Raw genomic sequence first — 25523 nt, 5'->3', positions numbered from 1 at the left:
CCAGGTGTGGTTCAAGATCTTGCAGGATTGAGTGTAGCTTCAGGTTGATTGCCTCATCTGTTGACCTGTTTGCCCAGTAAACAATCTGCAGGAGCTCCAGCATGGGGACTGCTCTTCTTTATATACTTAACACTAGGGTATTAAGACAACAGACATCAGAGCAACAGACCTGTAGTCATTAAATGGGAAAATCGGGTAACATTTTTTACTGTATGCCTTGTAGCATGCTCACACTGCCTTAAACTGTGATTTAGAACTACAATTGAACAGTCAATGAAGCCTTCACAGTAAATTGATACAAATCTTTATTCAGTCCTTGTCATGAACGAGGTGTTTGTATGGAGGACCCAAACGCAGAGACCGGTAGGCAGAGGTGAAATAAGGTCTGTTTATTCAAGTTAACAGGTCCAGGGGCAGGAATCAGAGTCCAACAGAAAATTACAGACATACCAGAACCAGGAGACATCAGAGGTAAACCAAAACTAGAAGCCAGGGAGCGACGAGGAACACAGACAGAAGTTAGACGAGGATCCAGCAAACAGGAACTGAAGAGGGAGGGCTTTTAAAGGGGACAGAGACAAATTGAGAGCTGTCGAGGAAATTGACAACAGGTGCAAGGCAGGACAGAGAAACAAAGCAAGGGAGGACACAAGAGGGAAGCAGAGGACAACAAATGGATAACCAAGGAAAACAGGAACAAACAGACCAAGACCCTGACAGTCCTGAGAATTTCCACAACTAAGGGCTCAAAGCAGCGAAAGCATTCAACCAAAAAATAGATGTCAGATATTAGCCTGGGTCATGTAAGGGACACTGACTATGGCAACAATACATTCTTTAACAAATTAATTAACAAAGAAAAATTCCAAGGGTAAAAAATGAAGATCATGCTGTAAGAAACACACAGAATGACAATGAATGCAGAGGAGATAAGAAACTACCATGGAAGAGGGACAAACTAAGACTCAAAAATATCTGCAAACCAGGGAGGAAATATTAATTAACCAAAGGGAATAAACTAAAATACACAAAGAGTAGGATAAAAAAAACAAGATGGCTGCGCGTGTACATCGCAAGGCTCATGGTCTCTCCAGATTCTGCAATGTTGCAGTGTTTTTCTTGCTCATTTCTGATCTGTTCATGCAGAACAGTTGTGCGCTTACATCGTACACCCATTGTGAGCTTTTGGAAATTTGTTTATGAATTTCTGACAGTTTTGTGGACAGCCTTCGACTCCTTTCTGAGATAGCCAGAACACCTGAGGCTTCACAATCTGCTCAGCTGGGCAGAAGTGCTCCCAGGCGGGCCGAGTTCGGAAACAAAGACGGGGGAAGCGGGGAGGAATAAGAGCTAAGCTAAAGCTAACACCACACCGGCTCTCTTTACCCAGCATTTTCCTTGCCGATGTACGATCACTGCTGAACAAAATGGAGGAGATCCGACTCAACATTACATACAGCAAGAGACTTTTGAACTGTAATGTCCTAATCTTAACGGAAACATGGTTAAACAGCGGAATACCAGACAATGCTTTTGAGCTAGCGGGACGCCATATATTCCGGGCAGATAGAACATCAGATGGCTCATGTAAGACCAAAGGTGGGGGACTGTTGATTTAAATTAACAAAGCTTGGTACTCAAACTCTTCTATTGTTGGGAGACATTGCTCAACTAACCTGGAGTTTCTCATGGTTAAATGTAGACCGTTCTATCTGCCACGGGAGTTCACTTCCACCATTATCACTGCAGCCTACATTCCCGCTGATGCTAAGTCTGCTATGAAAGAACTTCACGCAGCAATCAGTAAACAACAGACCATTCACCCTGAAGCTGCGTTTATTGTCGCAGGTGATTTTAATCAATTTAATTTCAGTGCTACCAAAATTTCACCAGCATGTTTCCTGCCACACCAGAGGAAACAAAACTTTAGATCACGTTTACACAAACATGCCTGGAGCCTATGTTGCGACACCCTTCCCCCACCTGGGACAGTCAGATCATCTTTCTTTGTTCCTCACCCCCAAATATGCACCTCTCATCAATCGTGTGAAGCCATCAATGAAGACCATCAAGGTACACACAGACTGGAGTATGTTTGCTTCTCAAGCCACCAGTGGCTCTCACACGGACATTGACTGTTACGCCTCCTCTGTACTGGATTATATTAATACCACTATTGACAATGTTACAACCCAGAAGCAGATCACAACTTACCCAAATCAGAAGCCATGGATGAACAGGAAGGTGCGACTCCTATTGAAGGCAAGCAACAATGCCTTCAGATCTGGAGATGCACAAGCCTACAGCACAGCCAGAGCAAAGCAAATCTGAAAAGGGGCATCAAAGAGGCCAAGTACTGCTACAAGCTTAAGATAGAGGAACACTTTTCCAACGCTGACCCCCGACGCATGTGGCAGGGAATTAAGGCCATCAGTGACTATAAAGCCACTCATTCCACCTCAGCAGCCACTGATGTCAACTTCCTGAATGAGCTGAATGACTTTTATGCTCGCTTTGAAAGAGACAACAGTGAAACTGCCACCAAGCTGAAATCCTCAGCCAACCACCCACCAATCACACTCTCCTCCACAGATGTCTGCAATGCACTGAGCAGGATCAGCACGCACAAGGCAGGTGGACCAGATAGCATCCCTGGACATGTACTCAGGGCATGTGCAGAGCAGCTCGCTGGGGTTTTTACAGACATTTTCAACCTGTCCCTTGCCCAAGCAGCTGTACCAACATACTTCAAATGCACTTCCATTGTGCCAATGCCAAAACACTCCAGCTCAAAGTACCTTAACACTAGAAATCCCACAGACACGAGAATTTTCGTCTGCCTCCAATCCCCCCGCTGTCCTCATAAACTAATGACTCCCTTTTCAGATGTAAATGCCCCATTATCGCTTTCATCATCGCTAATAATATTTGTAATTAAATATAACTAGGTCTACGCCATCAGTGTCACCAAAAGCGCAATGATTTCAGCTGAGCCACCAGTGCAACGATCAGACGATAACTGATCTGTACAATGAAAATAGCTGCATGAGTTGGAACACTGTAGAAAGCAACAATATTTATACAATAATGACCATTTATACAATAATGAGCATTATTTGTTTGGGGGGAAATATAACTCAAGCGATCTCTCTTCTCTCTCTCCTCCGCTGCAGACAGCATCATGAAAGTGTAATAAAGTGGGCAATATATGCACAAATTCGGCTTTTCTGGATTAAAAATTCGTCGGCGGATTATTTTCTTCTACAAAACAGAAGAAAATAATAAAATAAACATAATTTCATATTTTAAAGTGCAGCTTTTTGGGAGATTTATTGTTATTATAAGCATATAATAGCCAATAATTACACTATAGATCATTGTAGTGCCACAAAACTTGTAGCACACATAGATAACCTCATCTAGTTTATACTACAACTTTTACTTTTGGAATATGTGCTAAACTCTATTTTTTTTTTGCAAAATACAATTATTCTCTATAATTCTTTCACATAGTGAGCTTTGCAATATAAATGAGTATGTTGATAAATGGACAATATAAATAGGCTTTGCCTTGCCTTGTTGGAAAAGCATGGCTATGACCTGTTCTCAGCTCAGGAACTAGGACCCGTATGATATCTGGTTGTTCCATAGGTTTGCCTTGATAAAAGATTTGGATATGACTTATCAAGGTATTCCTGCAAAAAGGTCTGATGTTGCAGGGGCAGGTAATGAAAAGTGTTTGGAGCATGTTCTTGTTCTGTTTTCAGTTTGTTTCAACCTTTATCCAGTCTCATGTTGAAGGGCTGGTCACATCACAGGTTATTTGCATCACAACAAGGACCGTTAGCAAGGTAGAGTGAATACACAAAATTGAAGAGGGGAGGGGGGCCTGCAGGAAAACTGGAATTCTCCAGGACATCTAGGCCCCGTCCACACGAAGTCAAAACAAACACGAAACGCTAATATTTTCCAGAACGTTTGTGGTAAAGACGGAGATGTAAAATAAATGTGATCGTCCACACGAATGCATGAAAACGCTGCAAAATGTATTCCAGGCCTGTAAGTGGCGCTGTGGTGCCAAAGCAAAAATAGGCGAAAACAGGCAACGAAATGTTGGGCATGCGCAGTAATATTTATACAACAACCAAACCGGAAAACACCTGCGGGTCAAATTCAGGTGCTGAACTATGTCGTCGATATTGCTCTGTTCTTCCTGGAGATATTCCAGAAGAAGAAGATTCTGTTGTAAGCCCGACAGCAGGGTGAGTAGCATGAGCAGCAACCATTCAACACAGTACGGCGCCATTGTTGTTGTGATACTGTGTTGCGCATGCGTGTTTAGAGGCGACGCTATGACGCATGCGTGTAAGAAAAAAATGCGGTTAGAGCTTAAAGATGGAAACGCGAAAACGGCGTTTCAAAATCTTCCCACTCTGAAGGCTTAATAAAAAAAAGATTGTTTACAGACCCCCGAAACGCCGGCTTCGTATGGATGAGAGGCTGGTTTGGTGAAAAATTTGTGCGTTTAGGCCAGGGTTTGACTTCGTGTGGACGGGGCCCTAGTGTTTACAACTACCGCCCTGTAGCACTCACGCCAATCATAATGAAGTGCTTTGAGTGGCTGGTCCTGGCACACCTAAGAGACTTACTACCACCCACATTAGACTCACACCAGTTTGCATACCGCAGCAATAGGAGCACAGAGGATGCAGTTTCCATGGCACTGCACTCTGTGCTCACACATCTGCACAGTAAGAACTGTTATGCACGCATTCTGTTGGTTGACTTTAGCTCAAGCCCGTTTCTCTACTCCCACTTCACCCATGACTGCAAGCTTGTGTACGCGTCTAACTCCATCATCAAGTTTGCAGACAACACTACGGTGATTGGTCTCATCAGCAACAATGATGAGACTGCCTATGGGGAGGATATCAAGTACTTGGCCACATGGTGCACTGAAAATAACCAGGTCCTCAATACCACCAAAACGAAGGAGCTCATCATAGACTTCAGAAAAGATTCAACAGGCACCCACAACACCATCCACATCAATGGAACGGCTGTTGAATGTGTCTCCAGTTTCAAGTTTCTGGGGATCCACATCTCAGCGGACATGCCCCTCCGGCCTGGTCAAGAAGGTTCACCAGCGCTTCTTCTTCCTGAGGACACTGAGGAAGAATCAGCTCCCCTCAACTATGCTGGTGAACTTCTATCGCTGTGCAATAGAAAGCCTCCTGACCAACTGTGTAACAGTGTGGTACAGAAGCTGTTCTGTTGCAGGGTGCAAGATCAGCGGGTGGTGAAAGCTGCCAATCATCTGTTTTAGGATTCCAGTCTGTGTGGTTTGTGTTTGTCTTCCTTCCCCCACCAGGAGGCGCCTGGTTCTGGTTGGCCTCCTCACATACCTGCAGAGGATTACCTCATTAATGGAGTGCTCTTAAGCTGCTGATTGCCACTACCTCAACGCCAGACTGTTTGCCAATTTTGGGTACTCTAGCCAAGCTGAGTTTTGCTGAGTCAAACTGAGTTTTTGTCTACCTGAATTTTAACCTCACTGTTTTTGTCTTTGCCTCTCGGCAGGAAGTCATCCTGCAAACTGGATGTTTCGGACCTTCTCTCCCCTGGAAGGATCTTCTGAGAATCAAGCTGAGCTGAGGATTCAAGTTTGTGGTTCTGATCAACCCTTTTCCCCCAAGGATCGTTTGGGGCTTCTCTCTGAGCAGGGGATTCATCTCCACAACAACCTGTTCAAGTACCACAGGAGATCTAAGTGGCAGTCAGCTTCTCCGTTTACCAACATACAACCGCATTCTGGGTAAACCCTGTCCGCCCTCCATCGAACAAGACAAACACTGGAACACCCCACACCGCCTGGAGTCAATAAGAGACACCATTATCTGGAAACGTGAGTCAGCTACCTATTTCTCCTCTTCAAGTTCAAGAATCAAATTTCCCACTGAGCCTGAACTAACCGCAGTGTCTTCCCCTCACATTCCAGTTCTGTTTGAACAGTGTTCAGAGCTACACTATATTGCCAAAAGTATTTGCTCACCCATCCAAATTATTGGAATCAGGTGTTCCAATCACTTCCATGGCCACAGGTGTATAAATTCAAGCACCTAGGCATGCAGACTGTTTTTACAAACATTTGTGAAAGAATGGGTCGCTCTCAGGAGCTCAGTGAATTCCAGCGTGGAACTGTGATAGGATGCCACCTGTGCAACAAATCCAGTCGTGAAATTTCCTCGCTCCTAAATATTCCACAGTCAACTGTCAGCTGTATTATAAGAAAATGGAAGTGTTTGGGAACGACAGCAACTCAGCCACGAAGAGGTAGGCCACGTAAACTGACGGAGCGGGGTCAGCGGATGCTGACGCGCATAGTGCGAAGAGGTCGCCAACTTTCTGCAGAGTCAATCACTACAGACCTCCAAACTTCATGTGGCCTTCAGATTAGCTCAAGAACAGTGCGCAGAGAGCTTCATGGAATGGGTTTCCATGGTCGAGCAGCTGCATCCAAGCCATACATCACCAAGTGCAATGCAAAGCGTCGGATGCGGTGGTGTAAAGCACGCCGCCACTGGACTCTAGAGCAGTGGAGACGCGTTCTCTGGAGTGACGAATCGCGCTTCTCCATCTGGCAATCTGATGGACGGGTCTGGGTTTGGCGGTTGCCAGGAGAACGGTACTTGTCTGACTGCATTGTGCCAAGTGTAAAGTTTGGTGGAGGGGGGATTATGGTGTGAGGTTGTTTTTCAGGAGCTGGGCTTGGCCCCTTAGTTCCAGTGAAAGGAACTCTGAATGCTTCAGCATACCAAGACATTTTGGACAATTCCATGCTCCCAACTTTGTGGGAACAGTTTGGAGCTGGCCCCTTCCTCTTCCAACATGACTGTGCACCAGTGCACAAAGCAAGGTCCATAAAGACATGGATGACAGAGTCTGGTGTGGATGAACTTGACTGGCCTGCACAGAGTCCTGACCTCAACCCGATAGAACACCTTTGGGATGAATTAGAGCGGAGACTGAGAGCCAGGCCTTCTCGTCCAACATCAGTGTGCGACCTCACAAATGCGCTTCTGGAAGAATGGTCAAAAATTCCCATAAACACACTCCTAAACCTTGTGGACAGCCTTCCCAGAAGAGTTGAAGCTGTTCTAGCTGCAAAGGGTGGACCGACGTCATATTGAACCCTATGGATTAGGAACGGGATGTCACTTAAGCTCATATGTGAGTCAAGGCAGGTGAGCAAATACTTTTGGCAATATAGTGTACACTGGACTCATCACATCCTTCTCAATAAACCTGTTAAACTTTTCCTTGGTCTCTCTGTTTGGTCATCTGCATTTGGGTCAGATCTTTAGTTAAATCATGACAATCTGTATATTATGCCATTGTACATATCTGTAAAAACACTATTTATAGTAATATCCCTCTGTATATTATATTCGGTATAAAAAACCCTATTTATGGTAATTTCCACCTGTATATTATATTCGGTACATATCCAGCTGTAAATTTAGTTCACAACACTAGTTATCTATATATCATATTCATAGGACAAATCTATTAGTAAAATGTTGTTTATAATGCTATTCATCTCTATGTGCATCCAGTAGAAACCCATTTCCTGTATTTATGGAACCATTATTTATCCTGCAATTGCTGCTATTGCACTTCTGGTTAGACCTAAACTGCATTTTGTTGCCTTGTACCTGTATCTGTATAATGACAATAAAGTTGAATCTAATCTAATCTAATCCAAAAGACGAAGGAAAATAAACCCCAAGTGTCTTGATCTTGGCACTGATGACTTTAATGGTTTATTCTATTTAAGCTGCCTGCCCCCAGTCATCAGTGCTGAATTATTCAAGCCTTTGGTGAGAGTTCTCTAGCGTACCCAGTGTTTGGTTCTGATTGTCTGATCCTGACTAGTTCTGCCTTTGGACCTCTGAGTCTGCCTGCCCCTACTCTGATCTTTTCGCCTGAGCTATCTTCAGACTCCTGCTGGATTCGGCCTGCTTTCGACCCTTGATCTGTTTCCTTAGATTTCCCTTTGGTACCTCTCTGCATCTCTGATCTTCTGGCCTGGACTCCTGTTTACCTTATCGACACTCACTTTGGCTTTGACTTTGGGAAACTCCTGCTTTCCCTCATCTGCTCGCTTTTGCTCATCAGCCAGATCAGCAGCCTTCTGGGTTTCAGAACCTGGAACTCTCTGGGCGGCGTCTTCGACGTACTGGGAAAAGTCAACTTTAAAAATAGGGTAGTGACTCACACGCCTGTAATCGTTCTGTCAGATTTACATGGTCACTAACCTTAGTTTTCCTGTCTACAGACATTCTGGTCTTTTTCGTCCAAGCTGCTGAGGTGTAGGTTTGACGTGTTGTCACTAAATGCTTTTATAAATAACATCATTCTGTCTGCCTGAAATTCTGGTTTCACAGTTCTGAGTTCTGACACAAAGAAGTAAGTGCAGTTAGACCATACTAAAGATGTTGCTGGGTACTTTAGGGGGCTGATAATCAGTACATCTAGAAAAATAAGGAAATAAGCTAAGATGTGTGTTCAACAAATTAAAATGTCCTACTTTGAAGCTTATAAGGCTTCTGTAGCAGTTAGTATTACTGCTGCATTGCACACAACTGATTATAGACACTATTATTGGAAAATGATCTACTAGCATTTGCAAAATGTCAGCAGGGGAAATTGTCATCTTTGTTTATAAGTTACTATACCAGGCATTTCTAATGATCTAAAATATGCCTTTCATTGTTTATGAGAATGTTTCTAGAGTTCTTTACATGTATAACAGGAACAAAAACCACACATCTTTAAATTGTTTAACTATTAATGTAATGAACCTTCCTGGTCTTACTGTGTCTCTGAGATGGAGGTGAAACCAGTAAACCTGGGCTGTGGTTTACTGCTCTCTTCTCGTCACAAACACAGTTTGACATCTGTTCATCTGGAGGTTTTTGTTCAGGCTGCAGGGTTCATTTGACACTGTGGGAACTAGACTTCCTACAGCCGCAGTAGTAGGAGGCAATATGGTCAAATATAGCTTCATTTATCTTTAGCACACAGACACTCTTATTTCTCTCAGCTGAAAAATAATTTTGCTGAGGATGATCAAATGTATTAGATGTGCCACCATCACTGAGAACAGAAAGAATTGGCTTAAATGTTCCCTTTTCAGTTTTCTGGTACCAGTATACAGAATTACCACCACACTGATCAGTTCCTCCACAACTGAAGGAGACATCATCAAGTGGTCTCTTGGTCAGAGTTAAATCCTCCTGATTCAGCTGTGCTGCCATGGCAGCCAGCGCTGTAGAGACACAGACAGACAGATGAAGGTTAGTGGGACAGTGTTTGTTCCAGGTGGACTTTGTTGGCTCCTGATTGGCTGGAAACACTCACCTGAACACAGACAGCACAGAGCAGCAGCTGGGAGGAAAAGCATTTTGTGCAGTGGTGTTTCCTCTGGTGAACCTGGGGAGAAGTGGCGCTCTGATGCAGCTGAGGCCAAACAAGGAGGAGCTGCTAGATCAGACGAGGGCCACGTGGTTTCTAACAGCTCCTCAAAGCTCCCATCAGCCCCTGCAGCCCACAGAGAAGACTGGATGGTTCCAATTTCTGGACTTTAGTGAAATAAGTCAAGAAAAAGTTTATTCATAAAATGAATTCCTGCACTAGAAGGATGAGCCTGAATAAACAAAGCAATGTATAATGCAGAAAACAAAGATCATAAATTTATGTCATAAATGCTAAAGTTTTACTAAAGCCTTTTTAGTATAAAACTGTATTTTGCATCTTTTTAGAACTAATCACAGACTCCAAGCTCAGGAATTTAGGAAGTTCTTCCCAGTTTTCATTTAACGAACGAAAGATTGGTCTCTTCAAGTTCTGTAGTAGGTGAGGAAGATGACTGTTTAGATTTAGGGACCTCAGAATACAAGAAACGGTGTATGTTTCAATCAAATAAGAAATGTAGCTAGCAGCCTGTCCATGTAAAGCTCTGACAGTTGGGACTCATTTTTTAAAACCTAAATCTAACTGTCAGATTCAAATAAGTTTACACTTGCAACCACTTCAGAATAAATAAATCCAAATTGGACAGATCCATACTTTGTGGTTTTAGAATGTGTGACAGTCTGATGTCCTAATTTTAACAGAAGGAAAAATGACCACCTCTGTCCTTTGCCTTAAAAGTTAGAGCAGACCTGTTTCATCAGAATAACAGTGATGAAACAGAGAAGACACATGGTGAAACATTTACAGAGAAAATGTCAAGTAGGAATGAAAAATGTGTGACCTGATCTGCCACTCGGAAGTGGCCCATAATTTTGCTGCAAGTAAAGAGATACCATAAGCCAGTGGGGTAAGCTGAGGGTTTCAGTTTAAAATGGATCTAATTCTGCGTCAGAAAAGTTTGCACTAATCAGGATCACCTTGAAAAATTCTGGTGGAGGCAACTGAGGCTTTCTGGTGGCAGTGACATGAGTCAGACTGGGCTTGTTTACATAAGTGACCTAGAATCTCTGTAACGTCAGATTCTAGATGACAGAATTCTCCACACCACTGTTGATCTGGTGGTGGGTCCATTTTTTCCCAGATTGTACTGTAATGACCAGAAAACTGGAGAGTCAGAATTCAACCAGATCGACACGCCACATTTTAGCAATTTCCAGGGTGAAAGCCAAGTGTTCCAAGCTCCAGAGAAAATCCAAGGTAGAATGCAAAAGTGAGATCAGGGTACAAAGAACAGGTCAGAGATCAAAAATGATTTCAGAGGCTGCTCCTCCAAGGACCCAGTCTACCTGCACTGGGTCCTTTGAGGTCCTTGAATATAATGATGACAGAAGAGTTTTGGATATGGTTTTTAACTGGTCCATCCTTCTCCAGCATTAACCGCCCATACTCTCTGTCGCCTAGCAACTATAACAGTTGACACACAGACAGAATGGATGCAAAACTCCTAACTACTGTTCTTAGTGCTAATAACATTTTCGAGTTTAGGCAGCAGCACCATCGTCAGATATCAGATTAATTGTCCCCACACTGCAGAGATATTGGAATCTGTGCTTAAATTTCATCCAAACCCATTTGCACAGGGATAGATAAAATATTTCAATAAACCACACTTTATCCGCTATACATTGAACTAAATAACCATTTTTAAAACAAGTTTCATTAATTTCAGGCGGTACTATTCACATATTTGTATTATATTAAACTGCACTTACAATATTCACCGCTGTACAGTGCCATTTACCTTTTTCCTCTGAGCACAGAACAATCTATGGAGGACCAACTCTGCCATATTTAAAAATAAATACAGAAATAAATACAGTAAATGCTCAATACATAAATAAGCATAATATTAATTGCCACCAAAAATAAAATCAACAAATAAATGTAAGTAGAAATTAATTAGAATAGATTAGAATTAGAATAAATTATATAGTGAGACATAAATGTATAACTCTTTTAATTAGCTCTTTTATTATTTGCCATTCTGATATTTACCTTATTTATTTTTTTGTCCTTTATAATCTTCAACTTTATTTTTTAATAACTTATATTTTTAAGTATTTATTTATGTGCATGTTATAATATTTTTGTAAATATGAAATGTAAAAAGGGCAGGCAGAAATGCAAAAAGGGCAGAGGCAGAAATAAATAGCGGCGAAGAAATAACTAGGGTAAAAAAATACAAAGGAAGAATAAAACAGACAAAAATATTATAACATGCACATAAATAAATACTTAAAAATGTAAGTAATTAAAAAAATAAAGTTAAAGATTATAAAGGACAAAAAAATAAATAAGGTAAATATTACAAAGGCAAATAAATAAAGAAGCTAATTAAAAGAGTTATATACATTTATGTCTCACTGTATAATTTAATTTCTATTTACATTTATTTGTTTATCGTATGTTTTGTGACAATTAATTGAATGCTTATTTATTTATTGAGCATTTATTTATTTCTGTATTTATTTTTAAATATGGCAGAGTTGGTCCTCCATAACAACCGGCTTGTTTGGACTCGCAATGAACCACGGGATACCCAAGGCTAAGTAGAATACACCAGACCTTCAAAGCGGGGAAAAGAAGGATGCATTAATGAGCTGAATAACAAGGAGTCTTCCAATTGGAAAAAGCCTCAGTGTCACACTGTTACTAATCGTCCGAAAAATCACGCCTTTGGAGGAAGCTGCCCCTGAATTCAAACTCGCCAGGCCCAAAGAACCAGTAGACAGAATCAGGTCAAAGACAGTTTTTTTTATATCTGATTCAGACCAGAAGTAGTGCCAGAAATCAGGACAGATTTGGGTCTATGTCAAAGATTCATTTGTTGTCCCAACACACGGTTCGCTGGGTGTGTGTTTACACAACATGACAGTCTGAGAGTTATTTAATCAAATAAACATAAAGTTACTGCTGCAGTTAATGCACAACATTGATTTCCAGTGTCCTGGGTGGGTAAATTAATGTAAACGTAATGCATAACAGCTTCTAGAAAACAAAATGCTGTCTTGAGATCAGTTTGAGGTTTTTATATTTGGAATAAATTAGAATTAACAGCTTAAATCTTCTGAAAGTTAGATAAAAAGATCTACTCGAAGCCTTTTCACTAATAGAATTATGATTCTGGCCTGTTTACTAGCCTGTTTACATTTATTTCCCCTCTGCCTGATTACTCATTCAGTCCACCTGGTGCATCTCCTGCTCTGCCTAATCCCTATTAATTTCTCCACCTGTCCCCAGCCCGGATAAGCTAATTGCTGACTAGTTACTGTGCTTGATTATTGAAAGATTTTGACCAGTATATATCCAGAATTACTCCTATCTGCCCGCCTGATTCTGCCTTCTGATTCTCTGAGTCTGCTTGAACCCTATCAGACCTGTCAGAGTTAATGTTTGGATTGCTGATCTATTTTTGGTGCCTCAGCTTCACTCTCCAGTTCTCCTCTGGATTATCTCTGGATCTCTGATCGACAGTGATGGTGAGATGAAGCCTCATGAGCCATTGAACCGTTTGGGCAAATTGCTTCAACGATCCCAAAAGTTCAGGAAGCTTCATATGAACATGTCACCACCTACTGGTGGAGTGCAGAAGTACAGTTAACAATTTAATCTATGATCTTTGTAACTGTTTTCCTTGTTTCTTCCAATTTAATTTAATTTGATATTGTTCATGAATGCTGTGTAAAATAAAACCTTTTGAAAGTGTTTTTTGTACATAAAATGTTTTAGAAGAGACCCCTCTTTTAAAGTGCACTGTACTGTTTTTTTGTCATTTTAGTGACATTGTTGGGATCCTCAGGCTTGCCCACCAGAGGGCGCCGAGGATCCTCTTCTGCTCTCTTTTTGTCTTGCTCTGTTCGAAAACCTAGGACGCATCCTTAGAAGACCGGATTCGAAGGCCGATTACGTCATAGCGCGGCGCCGAGGTCTGGTCGGATTCCAAGAGTCCTCGTTATGCGGCCTTAAAATGCGTCCTTCTTTTTTGCCCGATTTGAAGGACGGGTCAGATGTATCCTCGGTATTCTTGGATATCCCAGGATTCATTGCGAGACCAAGCAAGCCGTGATCAGAGTAAAGGTTACTTGGCGCCGAACAGTGGTGAAAATTGGAAGTTCAGTTTAATATAATACAACTCTGTGAATAGTTCCGTCTGAAATGAACAAAAATAGTTGTTTTAATGGTTACTGAGTCAGATGTGTGGCGGTAATGTTTGGTTTATCTAAAGGTTTTAATCTGTTACTATGTAAATGGGTTTGGCTGTAATTTAAGGACAGATTCTAATATATTTGCAGGGTGGGGACTATAAATCTGATAGGATTTTTATCTTTTTATTGCTGTTTTGCACAATATGCTTAACTTCCTATTTTTTGTTGTTGAATATTAGAGATTTTGCAGATATATTTTTTATACATATATTGTTTAGATTTACTTATATCTTTCTACCCCTTTTATAGAATAGAATAGAAAATCTCTTTATTTTCCCACAATGGGCAAATTTACAGCAGCAGAAAGATTATTGAAAATGGTCACACAAATGTGGACCTTAGAAAAATGTATAAGAATAACATAATAGGGAAGAGTTAAAATATAAACAATAAAATACTGTAAAGTGTTTTAACAATATAAAACTGGGGAATAAATAACCAATATGCAGCTATGGACATTTTTACAGTCATGGATATTTGAAAAAGCAGCAACATCAGAGATGTGCAGAATGACAGCAGCAGGTTATTTAACTGACTTTTTCTATCATTACATTTGATTTGATTTGTTACTGCTCCCGCTGGTTGGAACCTTTATTCCACTCTGGATTCTTGTTAATGTAGTCTTTGTTCACTTCACAATAAAAAAGAAATAAATAAACAGTTTTGAAAACTTCTGTATTCATTCTTTTCCTGCTTTGTGTGTCAACGTTCACGGTTGCTCAGCAACAGAGAATACGGCGGTAAAACCCGCCAAAGGGTAGACCTGGTCGAATTTACAGCCAAAACTCTTCCGGTCTCCTTATTTTCAAGGACTTCGAAGGATCCAGTCTAGGTAGACCGCGTCCTTGGAGGACCCGTCCTAGGTTTTCGAACAGAGCCTCTCTTTCTCTTAGGGCTGGAGTCACTCTCAGGTTCTGGAGATTACCCTCTGCCTCCAGCAGAGTGCGCCGTGGGTCCTCCTGAGCTGAGCCTCTCACACACCTGTGGCTGATCTACTAATCAGGAGGACCACAGTATTTAAGCTACCTTCAGACCTGGATTCCATGCCGCAGTGTTGATCTTAGTTGGAATCCTGTCTCTTCGTGAAAGCTCTGGATGAGCTTAACCTCCTGTCTCCTCGTGAAGCCCAGGAAGAACTGTCTCTCTGGTAACCTGTCTCTGGCCTGCAGCTCTGGAGAGTTGCATCACAGGGAACCAGTTTCAAGCCTAAAGCTCTAGGAGAGCTAACCAGCTAATCTGCCCTGGTGAGCCAACCCAAGATTCCTACATGGATGAAACCTGAAGACTTCCTATGTGGATTTCGCCTGTTGTTCCCTACAGTGAGCTGGAAGCTCAGCCTGAAAGACCCTCCGTGTTTTCCCCTGTTGTTCTCTGCAGTGAGCTGGAAGCTCCAACCCAGGACTGCCAGACTAACCCTAAGCTAGAAGCTTAGCCACACCTGAACTCAGCTACCAACCTTCTTCCCTTCCTTGCACAGTCCCCAGTGAACCAGCTCCCTGCCTGAACTGTTCCCTTTCCATGACTCATGTTTGTGCCACAATAAACTCTTTTGGACTTTTTACCCAGTGTCTCCGTGGTGTTCTGCATACTTGGGTCACTTTAGAGAATCCATCATGACAGACATAAACTCAAGCAGACAGTGAAAGTACTTGTCTAAATTGGGCAATGATGAGAACATTGAAAGTTGTAAGTCATTTTTATTTTTAAAAAATTACAGATTTTCTACAGTTATTAATTTGGTTTTAATCTGGTCGGAAGTTATGTGTCCAACAGATTGTTTGGTTAACCCAACAAATCTAATCTAGCAGTGTTTTTACCCAATCTATACTGGTAAAGGGTCAAACCAATATACAGTGGTTATGGAAAGCATTAAGAACTTTTTTAAAATGTTCCCTCGTTTTTCACTGCAGCCATTTCTGTCATGATGGGTCTTTGAGTTAAGCCCAAAATGCAGAACACACACGGAAACGGGGTAAAAGTTCAACAGAGTTTATTGTGGTTCACAAGCACACAATAAAGAATTTGATCTGGAACAGGTTCAGGGCTGGTTCACTAAAGTCTTGACTGGGACCGGAGACTGTTGGTTAGCAGGGTTCATGAGAAGCTAAGCGTCTAGCTTCAGGCTTAGCATGGCAGACCTTGATCTGAGCTTCCAGCTCACTGCAGAGAACAACAGGGAATATCCACATAGGATTCTTCAGGCTGAGCTCCCAGCTCATTGCAGAAAACAAGAGGGAATATCCACATAGGATTCTTCAGGCTGATTCCACATGGGAACCTTCAGGTAAACTCCACATAGGAACCTTCAGGTTGGCTCACCAGGGCAGATTAGCAGGTTAAGCTCTCCTAGAGCTTCAGGCCAGAGACAGGGTTCCAGTGAGGCAGCTCTTCCTGAGCTTCAGACCAGAGACAGGTTTCCAACTAAGATCAACACTGCGGCGTGGAAGCAAGGCCTGGCAGGAGCTTATAAAGGGGAGGTCTCCTGATGAGTCGATTAACAACAGGTGTGCAGGAAGGCTCCAGCCCTAGGAGACCCACGGCGCACTCTGCTGGAGACAAATGGGAAATCTCCAGATCCCCACAGTAACTCCAGCCCTAAGGGAAAATAACAAAGAGCAGAAGAGGATCCTCGGCGCCCTCTGGTGGGCAAGCCAGAGGATCCCAACAATTTCCTAAATTCAATAAAGTTCATTTTATTTCTCTTTAATGAACACTCAGAACTCCATTTTGACAGAAAAAAATAATAATGTAGAAGTTTTTGCAAATTTATTAAAAAAGAAAAACTTAAATATAACACCGTCATAAGTATTCAGACCCTTTGCTCAGTATTGAGTAGAAGCACCTTTTTGAGCTAGTACAGATATGAGCCTTCTAAGGAATGATGCAAACTGTTTTTCACACCTGATCTGGGGATCCTCTGCCATTTTCCCTGCAGATCCTCTCCAGTTCTGTCATGTTGGATGGTGAGCGTAGGTGGACAGACATTTTCAGGTCTCTCCAGAAATGCTCAATTGGGTTTGCAAGTCACTCCTTTGTTATTCCAGCTGTTTGCTTACGGTCCTTGTCTTGTTGGAAAGTGAAATTTTGGCCCAGTCTGATGTCCTGAACTCTTTGGGAGAGGTTTTCTTCCAGGATATCTCTGTACTTGGCCGCATTCATCTTTCCTTCAATTGCAACCAGTCGTCCTGTCCTGCAGCTGAAAAACAACCCCATAGCATGATGCTGCCTACAACATGTTTCACTGTTGGGATTGTATTGGGTAGATGATATGCAGTGCCTGGTTTTCTCCACACATACTGCTTAGAATTAATGTCAAAATGTTCAATCTTGGTCTCATCAGAGTAGAGAATCTTCTTTCTCATAGTCTGGGAGTCCTTCATGTGTTTTTTGGATAAAAAAAACAAACTATGTTGGCGTCCATATGTCTTGCTCTGAGAAGAGTCTTCCGTCGGGCCGCTCTGCCATCAAGCACCAATTGATGGAGGGCAGCAGTTATAGTTGACTTTGTGTAACTCTCTATCATCTCACCTACTGCATCTCTGGAGCTGAGTCACAGTGATCTTTGGGCTCTTCTCCCATGATTGCTGGCAGTTTGGCTGGACTGCCAGGTCTAGGGAGAGTTATAATCATCCCAAATTTCTTCCATTTAATGATTATGGAGGCCACGGTGCTCTTAGGAACCTTGTGTGCTGCAGCAGCTCTTTTGTAACCTTGGCCAGATCTGTGCTTTGCCAAAATTTTGTCTCTGAGCTCCTTGGGCATTTCCTCATGACTCTCCTTTGCTCTGACATGCACTGAGATGTAAAGTCTCATATAAACAGGTGTGTGCCTTTCCTAATTAAATCTAAATCCAACTTAATTTAAAAAAAAGCTGGACTCCAATGAAGGAGCAGAACCATCTCAGGGAGGATCAGAAGAAATGGACTGCATATGAGTTAAATGTGATTGCCACAGCAAAGGTTCTGAATACTTTTGAACATTTGATATTTCAGTTTCTCTTTTTGAATGAAGTTGCAAAGATTTTTACATTTCTGTTTTTTTCTGTCCAGATGGGCTGCCGAGTGCATATTAATAAGAAATAAAATTAACTTTTTTGATTTTAGCAGATGGCTGCAATGAAAGAAAGAGTGAAAAATGTAAAGTGGTCTGAATATTTTCCACACCTACTGTAAATTGGCCAAAATACTGGTTAAGTAGTACAGTATAGCAACATTCAAAAGATTAAACCAGGTCTTTAACCATTAACCATTGGAATGGGAAGCAAAGTCATACAGGAGATGCCAAATATAGTAATAACTCTTTCACAAGGCAATACTATTAAATACTAATAACACAACTGAACCCAGTGGCTTGCTCAGATTGTGATTATTATATTGTAGATCTAACCACAAATTTTTTACCAACTAGATGGGTTGTTTTTTCAACCAATCTATTTTTAGAATATATTCAAACAATTCTCCTACAAACTCCCACATCCTCAGTGAATATTTAGGCTCTATAAATGAGTGTTCAAGTTGGCGAGGCTTCAAATGTCATTGATTATGGCCACTCCCCTAACTAAAGCAAGCTTTGATACGTGCTTTGCAGAAACGCCCCCTTCACTACTTGTCACAAGCCTCGAAGCCTCGACTCATCTCATAACATGTCTACTGATCTAGCTCTGACTCTTCACCTGCCCTCGGACCCAGAATGCTGGTTTGCCCCTTTGATTAATCGGCCTGCTTTGATCGCTCAAATCCAACTCTGTTTCTGTCTCTGAAAGTTCAAGATTAGGCTAGTCCTCGTAAGGCTGTGAAAGCTCTAACCACCTATAAAGTCACCGTCCTTACTGACATTTTATTAAATTGTACAAATACATTTGTCCTTAAATCAATTGTAATGGGGATTTAGAAAATGACACATTCACCATTGTTCTCCTATGCCTACTCTTCTCTGAGGTACACACATTTTACAAGTGCTCCAGACTTGATGTAGGAATCTTGTGCTATCAATCAGCTGCTACTGTATCAACTTCTAGTTTTTTTCTTTTTTTTAAAAAGCTGTCAATTTTGTCAGGCTACTCGCAGAGTTGCTTTATATATTATGCAACTCTGCAATTATAAATTACATTTTAATTCTCCAGTGACAGATTTATCAGTCACTACACCTGCAGCTGGCACGTCAGTGTCTAGGGGACACTGAATTGGAGCATTTGTAAGAGCCCATGGTAGGAGAAAAAATAAGAGAAGGACAAGGATGCGAAAATATTATTACATGAAGCCCATTGGTGCACCAACTTTTTACTTAGAATTAATTACAATTCTGCAAATACTGTTTCTGAGGGATTTTGTTGGGATCTGGAGCGGTACCATCCGTCTCCAGCAGAGAGCGCCGTGGATCCTCCTGAAGCTGAGCCTCCAACACACCTGAGGCGCATCTCGTCATCAGGAGGACCTGCAGTATATAACCGGCCTTCAGACCTTGCCTCAACGCCGCAGTGTTGATCCAGTTTGGTAAGCACCTAAGCCTAGAACCTCCTAAGAATCTCTAGTGATCTCCCTAGTGATCAATCTCTCTTCTAACTTCTCGTTGTCTATGCTTCACAGGAAACCTGTTCCCTTGGAAGCTCTGGATGAGCTTAACCTGCCGAGCCTGCCCTCAGAGCCAAACCTGAAGACTCTCCTCTGGATTCCTCAGCAGCTCTTGGCTAAGAGCTGGAAACCAAAACCCAAGGTCTGCATTCAAGTCAGAAGTAAGACGCTGAAGCGGTTTTTGAACTCTGCTCTTCTGAATCTTCTGAAACTTCCAAACGCAAACTCCTCAGTGCCAACGCTAACTGAACTGTCATCCTCACAGACTCCAGTGAACCTGTCCCTGGCCAGAACCAGTTCCAGTTCACATGACTTATGTGCTTGTGTTTTTAATAAACATTGTAAGACTTTCCATCTGTTTCCGTGGTGTTCTGCATATTGGGCTTCTCTGAGAACCAATCATGACAGAACACTGGGCCAAAACACAAGGCCCCGCAGATCACCTCCATCGTAGGCTGGAAGAGCAAGACGCTCAACTCCAAGGACACGCTCTGGCCCTTCGTGAGATACACACTCAAATTGAACTACAGAATCAGATGCTTCAAACGTGTGCAAGCTACATGGATAGCGCTAGCACAGTCTCTACAGCGCAACCTTTTCCGGGTCCAGTTCCGCCTCCGAGGTCACCGGCTGTGACGTCATCACCTGAGTTTCGTCCTAGTCTTCCTGAAAAGTTTTCAGGTAATATGAAGGATTGTAAAGGATTTTTGTTTCAATGCCGCCTCATCTTTAAGAACTCTCCTAGAAGTTTTCCTACGGACGAAAAGAAAATAACATTTATTTTGTCCCAACTGACAGAAAGAGCCCTTGAGTGGGCGCAGGCAAGATTTGCCTCCGAAGACAGTATTAATGAAAATTTTTCTGATTTTGTTTCTGAATTTTCCCAAGTATTTAATCATGATTCCGACCAAACTATTGTCTCTCGTGCTCTGTTAACCCTAAAACAGGGAGATTCCTCAGTTGCTGATTTCTCCATCAACTTCCGGGTTAAAGCCGCTGCTTCCGGATGGAATCAACGGGCTCTTACAATTGCATTTTTCAACGCTTTAAATGAAAATATTAAGGATGAACTCGCAACCCTCGACGAACCAGAAACTCTAGATGAATTAATCCGCCTAACCATTAGGTTGGATAACAGAATCCGTGCTAGAAACCATTCTAGACAAAGAAATCAAGGTCCTTCTGTGTCAACCCCTGCTTCTAATAATGCTACTTTTTCTTCTGGTCCCACAGAACCCTTTTCCAAGCCAAGGTCTAAGACCCAGTCACTTTCTATGCCTGTTCAGGTCTCTCATGCTGTTGAGACGGAAGCTGAACCTATGCAGGTTGGACATACAAGGCTAACCCCTGAGGAAAGACTAAGACGTGTCAGAAGCAAGCTTTGCATCTACTGTGGTGAGACTGGCCATTTCATCGCCTCATGCCCCGCTAAGTTAAAAGCCGGGGCCCGTCAGAGGATCTGAGGAGTCTGACGGGCCATTTAACTTCTGAGAAATCTCCTCCTCATGCTTGCAGCTACTTATTGCTTTTTAGATCAGACTCTCACTTTGTCTGCTTTCATCGACTCTGGCTGTGAACGCAATCTGATAGACTCCAACCTGGTTCAGCAGCTAAAAATTGATACTATCCCTTTATCCAAGGGGAAGAAACTCCACCAAGTCACCCACCAAACACAACCCCTCGAGCTGCTAATATCAAGTAATCACGGTGAAACTCTGACATTTTTTTTGCTTCCCTCTGCATGTTCCCCTTTGGTGCTTGGGTTCGAATGGCTGCAACGACATAATCCCCATATAAACTGGGCTGATGGCCACATCGAAGCATGGTCGACCTCATGTCACGAGACGTGCCTTCGTTCCGCAGCTCCCGCTGTAAGGTCTCCTAGAGGTAGGGGGGAGATGGATTCTCCTGACCTTACTTCTGTCCCGTCCGAATACCATGATCTGGCTCCTGTCTTCAGTAAGGTCAGTGCTACGTCTCTTGAACCTCACAGACCATATGACTGTGCGATTGAGCTATTACCTGGCGCCCCTCTACCTAGCAGTAGACTTTACAACATTTCAAAACCTGAACGAGAAACTATGGAGAAATACATAAACGAGTCCCTAGCAGCTGGCATAATCCGCCCTTCTTCCTCTCCGTTGGCTGCCGGATTCTTTTTTGTGGGTAAAAAGGATGGTTCTCTAAGACCTTGTATCGATTACAGAGGCCTTAACCAAATAACAGTCAAAAATAAATACCCACTTCCGTCACTAGCATCAGCCTTCGAACCAGTTCAAGGGGCCACCATCTTCACTAAACTCGATTTAAGGAACGCTTATCACCTTCTCAGGATTAGAGAAGGTGGCGAATGGAAGACTGCCTTCAAAACTCCATTAGGTCAGTTTGAATATTTAGTCATGCCTTTTGGTCTCACTAACGCTCCAGCATGTTTCCAAGCCCTGGTCAATGATGTCCTCAGAGACTTTTTGAACATTTTCGTCTTCGTTTACCTTGATGACATCCTAATTTACTCTAAAGATCTCTCCGAGCATAAGAAACATGTCCGCCTGGTCCTACAGAGATTACTGGAAAACAAACTTTTCGCAAAAGCCGAGAAATGTGAATTTCACCAGTCCTCAGTGACATTTTTAGGGGTTGTGCTCGAGGGCGGGCAGGTTAAGCCATCCGAATAAAAGATAAAAGCAGTTTTGGATTGGCCAGTTCCTGAAAACCGTAAACAGCTGCAGAGATTCCTGGGCTTCGCCAATTTCTACCGTCGCTTCATCAGGAATTACAGTCAGACAGCTTTACCTCTCACAACTCTAACTTCAGTCAAAAAGACTTTCCAGTGGACCTCCGAAGCTCAAAACGCCTTTGACAAACTTAAGACTTTGTTTTCCTGAGCCCCCGTGCTAATCCAGCCTGATCCAACCAAGCAATTTATCCTCGAAGTGGACGCTTCTGACTCTGGAGTTGGTGCAGTATTATCACAAAAACTCGATTTAGACCAAAGAGTACATCCTTGTGCTTTCTTTTCTCGTAGACTTTCTCCTGCTGAACAGAACTACGACGTTGGGGATCGTGAGCTTCTGGCCATAAAAATGGCGTTGGAGGAGTGGAGACACTGGTTTGAAGGAGCTGAACACCCGGTTCTAGCATGGACCGATCACAAGAACTTAGCCTACATCCAGTCCGCCAAACAAGCAAACCCACGCCAGTCTAGATGGTCACTCTTTTTCTCCCGTTTCAACCTCATCATCTCTTACAGACCCGGATCCAAGAACACCAAGCCCGATTCTCTCTCTCGTCTCTACTCCGTTGATCAATCCGAGACGCCTGCACCCATTCTCCCGGCATCCTGCACAGTTGGATCGGTTACCTGGGAAATCACCGACCTGATAAACTCTGCCCTGGCTTCTGAACCTGACCCAGGTAACGGTCCTCCAAACAGAACCTATGTCCCTTCTTCAGTCAGATCACGCCTGATCCAATGGATGCATGCAGCCAAGTTTTCCGCTCATCCGGGGGTAAGCAGAACCATCCATTTAATTTCAAGATGTTTCTGGTGGCCTACTCTACACAAGGACGTGAAGGAGTATGTTCTGGCCTGCCCTGTCTGCGCCAGAAACAAGACTTCACATCAACCACCCTCAGGTCTGTTAAATCCACTACCGGTACCTACTCGTCCCTGGTCTCACATAGCCATCGATTTCGTCACTGGACTACCCATCTCCCGAGGTATGACAACCATTTTCACCATCATCGATCGATTTTCTAAATCTTGCCACTCAATCCCTCTCAGAAAACTCCCCAAAGCCTTCCAAACAGCCCAGCTCCTCGTTAAGCATGTCTTTCGACTCCATGGAATTCCTCAGGATATTCTCTCAGACCGTAGTCCTCAGTTTATTTCCCAGGTTTGGAAGGCTTTCTGCACAGCTGTCAATTGCAAATCTTCTCTAACGTCTGGTTATCATCCACAGTCTAATGGTCAAACCGAAAGAATGAACCAACAGCTCGAGTCCACTCTCCGTTGCCTGACCTCAAACAACCCCACCGATTGGAGCCAATATCTCACCTGGATTGAATACGCCCATAACTCTCTCAAGTCTGCATCCACCGGCCAGTCACCTTTTCAGGTTGGTCTCGGATATCAACCCCCTCTTTTTCCAGCAGACGAGAGAGAGATTTCGGTGCAATCAGTCAATCATCACATCCGTCGCTGTCAGCGAGTCTGGAGAGACACCATCGCTGCTCTCAACCATTCCTCCAACACCACCAAACGCTTTGCTGATTCTTTCTGACATCCTGCCTACACCGTCCGCCGGATCGTGGACTCCCGTCGTTGAGGTCGCGGTTGGCAGTACCTCGTCGACTGGGAGGGCTACGGTCCGGAGGACTGCACATGGATTCGTGGCTCCCACATCCTCGATCCGTCACTGATCGAGGAGTATGAGCGCTCCCTCCCCTCAACGTCTTCTGGACCGCCAAGAGGCGGTCGTTGAGAGGGGGGTACTGTTGGGATCTGGAGCGGTACCATCTGTCTCCAGCAGAGTGCGCCGTGGATCCTTCTGAAGCTGAGCCTCCAACACACCTGAGGCGCATCTCGTCATCAGGAGGACCTGCAGTATATAACCGGCCTTCAGACCTTGCCTCAATGCCGCAGTGTTGATCCAGTTTGGTTAGCACCTAAGCCTAGAACCTCCTAAGAACCTCTAGTGATCTCCCTAGTGATCAATCTCTCTTCTAACTTCTCGTTGTCTATGCTTCACAGGAAACCTGTTCCCTTGGAAGCTCTGGATGAGCTTAACCTGCCGAGCCTGCCCTCAGAGCCAAACCTGAAGACTCTCCTCTGGATTCCTCAGCAGCGCTTGGCTAAGAGCTGGAAACCAAAACCCAAGGTCTGCATTCAAGTCAGAAGTAAGACGCTGAAGCGGTTATTGAACTCTGCTGAACAAATCAGTCTCTGGACCCAACAGTTTCTTCCTCAAAGAGAAACCCGGACTCCTCAAGGTAATCTTCTGAAACTTCCAAATGCAAACTCCTCAGTGCCAACGCTAACTGAACTGTCATCCTCACAGACTCCAGTGAACATGTCCCCGGCCAGAACCAGTTCCAGTTCACATGACTTATGTGCTTGTGTTTTTAATAAACATTGTAAAACTTTCCATCTGTTTCCGTGGTGTTCTGCATATTGGGCTTCTCTGAGAACCAATCATGACAGATTTAACTTTATTAGAGTAACAAAAGCATAAACTTTTAAAGTCTGTAATAATGAAAGTCCCCACACCTCCCGGGTCTCAGTGAGTCTCTGAGATGGAGGTGAAACCAGTGAACCTGGGCTGTGGTTTACTGCTCTCTTCTTGTCACAAACACCGTTTGACATCTGTTCATCCGGAGGTTTTTGTTCAGGCTGGAGGGATCATTTCTCACTGTGGGAAACAGACTTCTCACAGCCGCAGTAGTAGGAGGCTTCATGATCGAGTTTAATTTTTCCTATTTTCAATGAACATTCGTTTTGCTTCCTTTCTGCAGAGAAATCACCTTCTAGAGGATGTTTGTAGCCTTTCTTTATTTCAGAATTAGTTGTTCTAAATCTCAGTATCAATTTGAAAGTCTCTGGTTTTTTCTTCTGGTACCAGTATACATAACCACTGGCACATTGATCAGTTCCTCCGCAGCTGAAGGATACGTTCCCACCCTTTGCTCTGGTCAGAGTTAAATCCTCCTGACTCAGCTGTCCTGCCATGGCAGCCAGCGCTGTAGAGACACAGACAGACAGATGAAGGTTAGTGGGACAGTGTTTGTTCCAGGTGGACTTTGTTGGCTCCTGATTGGCTGGAAACACTCACCTGAACACAGACAGCACAGAGCAGCAGCTGGGAGGAAAAGCATTTTGTGCAGTGGTGTTTCCTCTGGTGAACCTGGGGAGAAGTGGCGCTCTGATGCAGCTGAGGCCAAACAAGGACGAGCTGCTAGATCAGACGAGGGCCACGTGGTTTCTAACAGCTCCTCAAAGCTCCCATCAGCCCCTGCAGCCCATCAGAATCAGAAATTTTACTTTTGTTATTTTTGTTATTACTTTTGTTACACGCTCCAGTTACAGTCTTTATATATATATATATATATATATATATATATATATATATATATATATATATATATATATATATATATATATACACACACACATCCAACTACATAAGATCATGAAGATAAAAATATAAAAGAT

General features: G+C 43.0%; 1 protein-coding gene across 1 annotated transcript in view; it reads right to left on the bottom strand.

The window, feature by feature from the left end:
- The window catches only part of LOC119774256 (immunoglobulin lambda-1 light chain-like), a 37688-nt gene extending 12379 nt beyond the window's left edge, over nucleotides 1–25309 (bottom strand). Inside the window, exons 1-2 of the mRNA XM_038271683.1 lie at nucleotides 25144–25309; nucleotides 24732–25051 (exon numbers count right to left, since the gene is read on the bottom strand). Coding sequence (XP_038127611.1) covers nucleotides 24732–25051; nucleotides 25144–25186 — 363 coding nt within the window. The 5' untranslated portion in view covers nucleotides 25187–25309. The remainder of the gene's footprint in view (nucleotides 1–24731; nucleotides 25052–25143) is intronic.
- Nucleotides 25310–25523: the final 214 nt, after the last annotated feature.

The sequence above is a fragment of the Cyprinodon tularosa genome, unplaced genomic scaffold (genome assembly GCF_016077235.1).
Source record: "Cyprinodon tularosa strain WSP-4 unplaced genomic scaffold, ASM1607723v1 ctg804, whole genome shotgun sequence".
In the NCBI taxonomy this organism is placed as follows: domain Eukaryota; kingdom Metazoa; phylum Chordata; class Actinopteri; order Cyprinodontiformes; family Cyprinodontidae; genus Cyprinodon; species Cyprinodon tularosa.
Note: the sequence above shows the minus strand (reverse complement) of the source record. Positions and strands in the feature narration are given on the sequence as shown.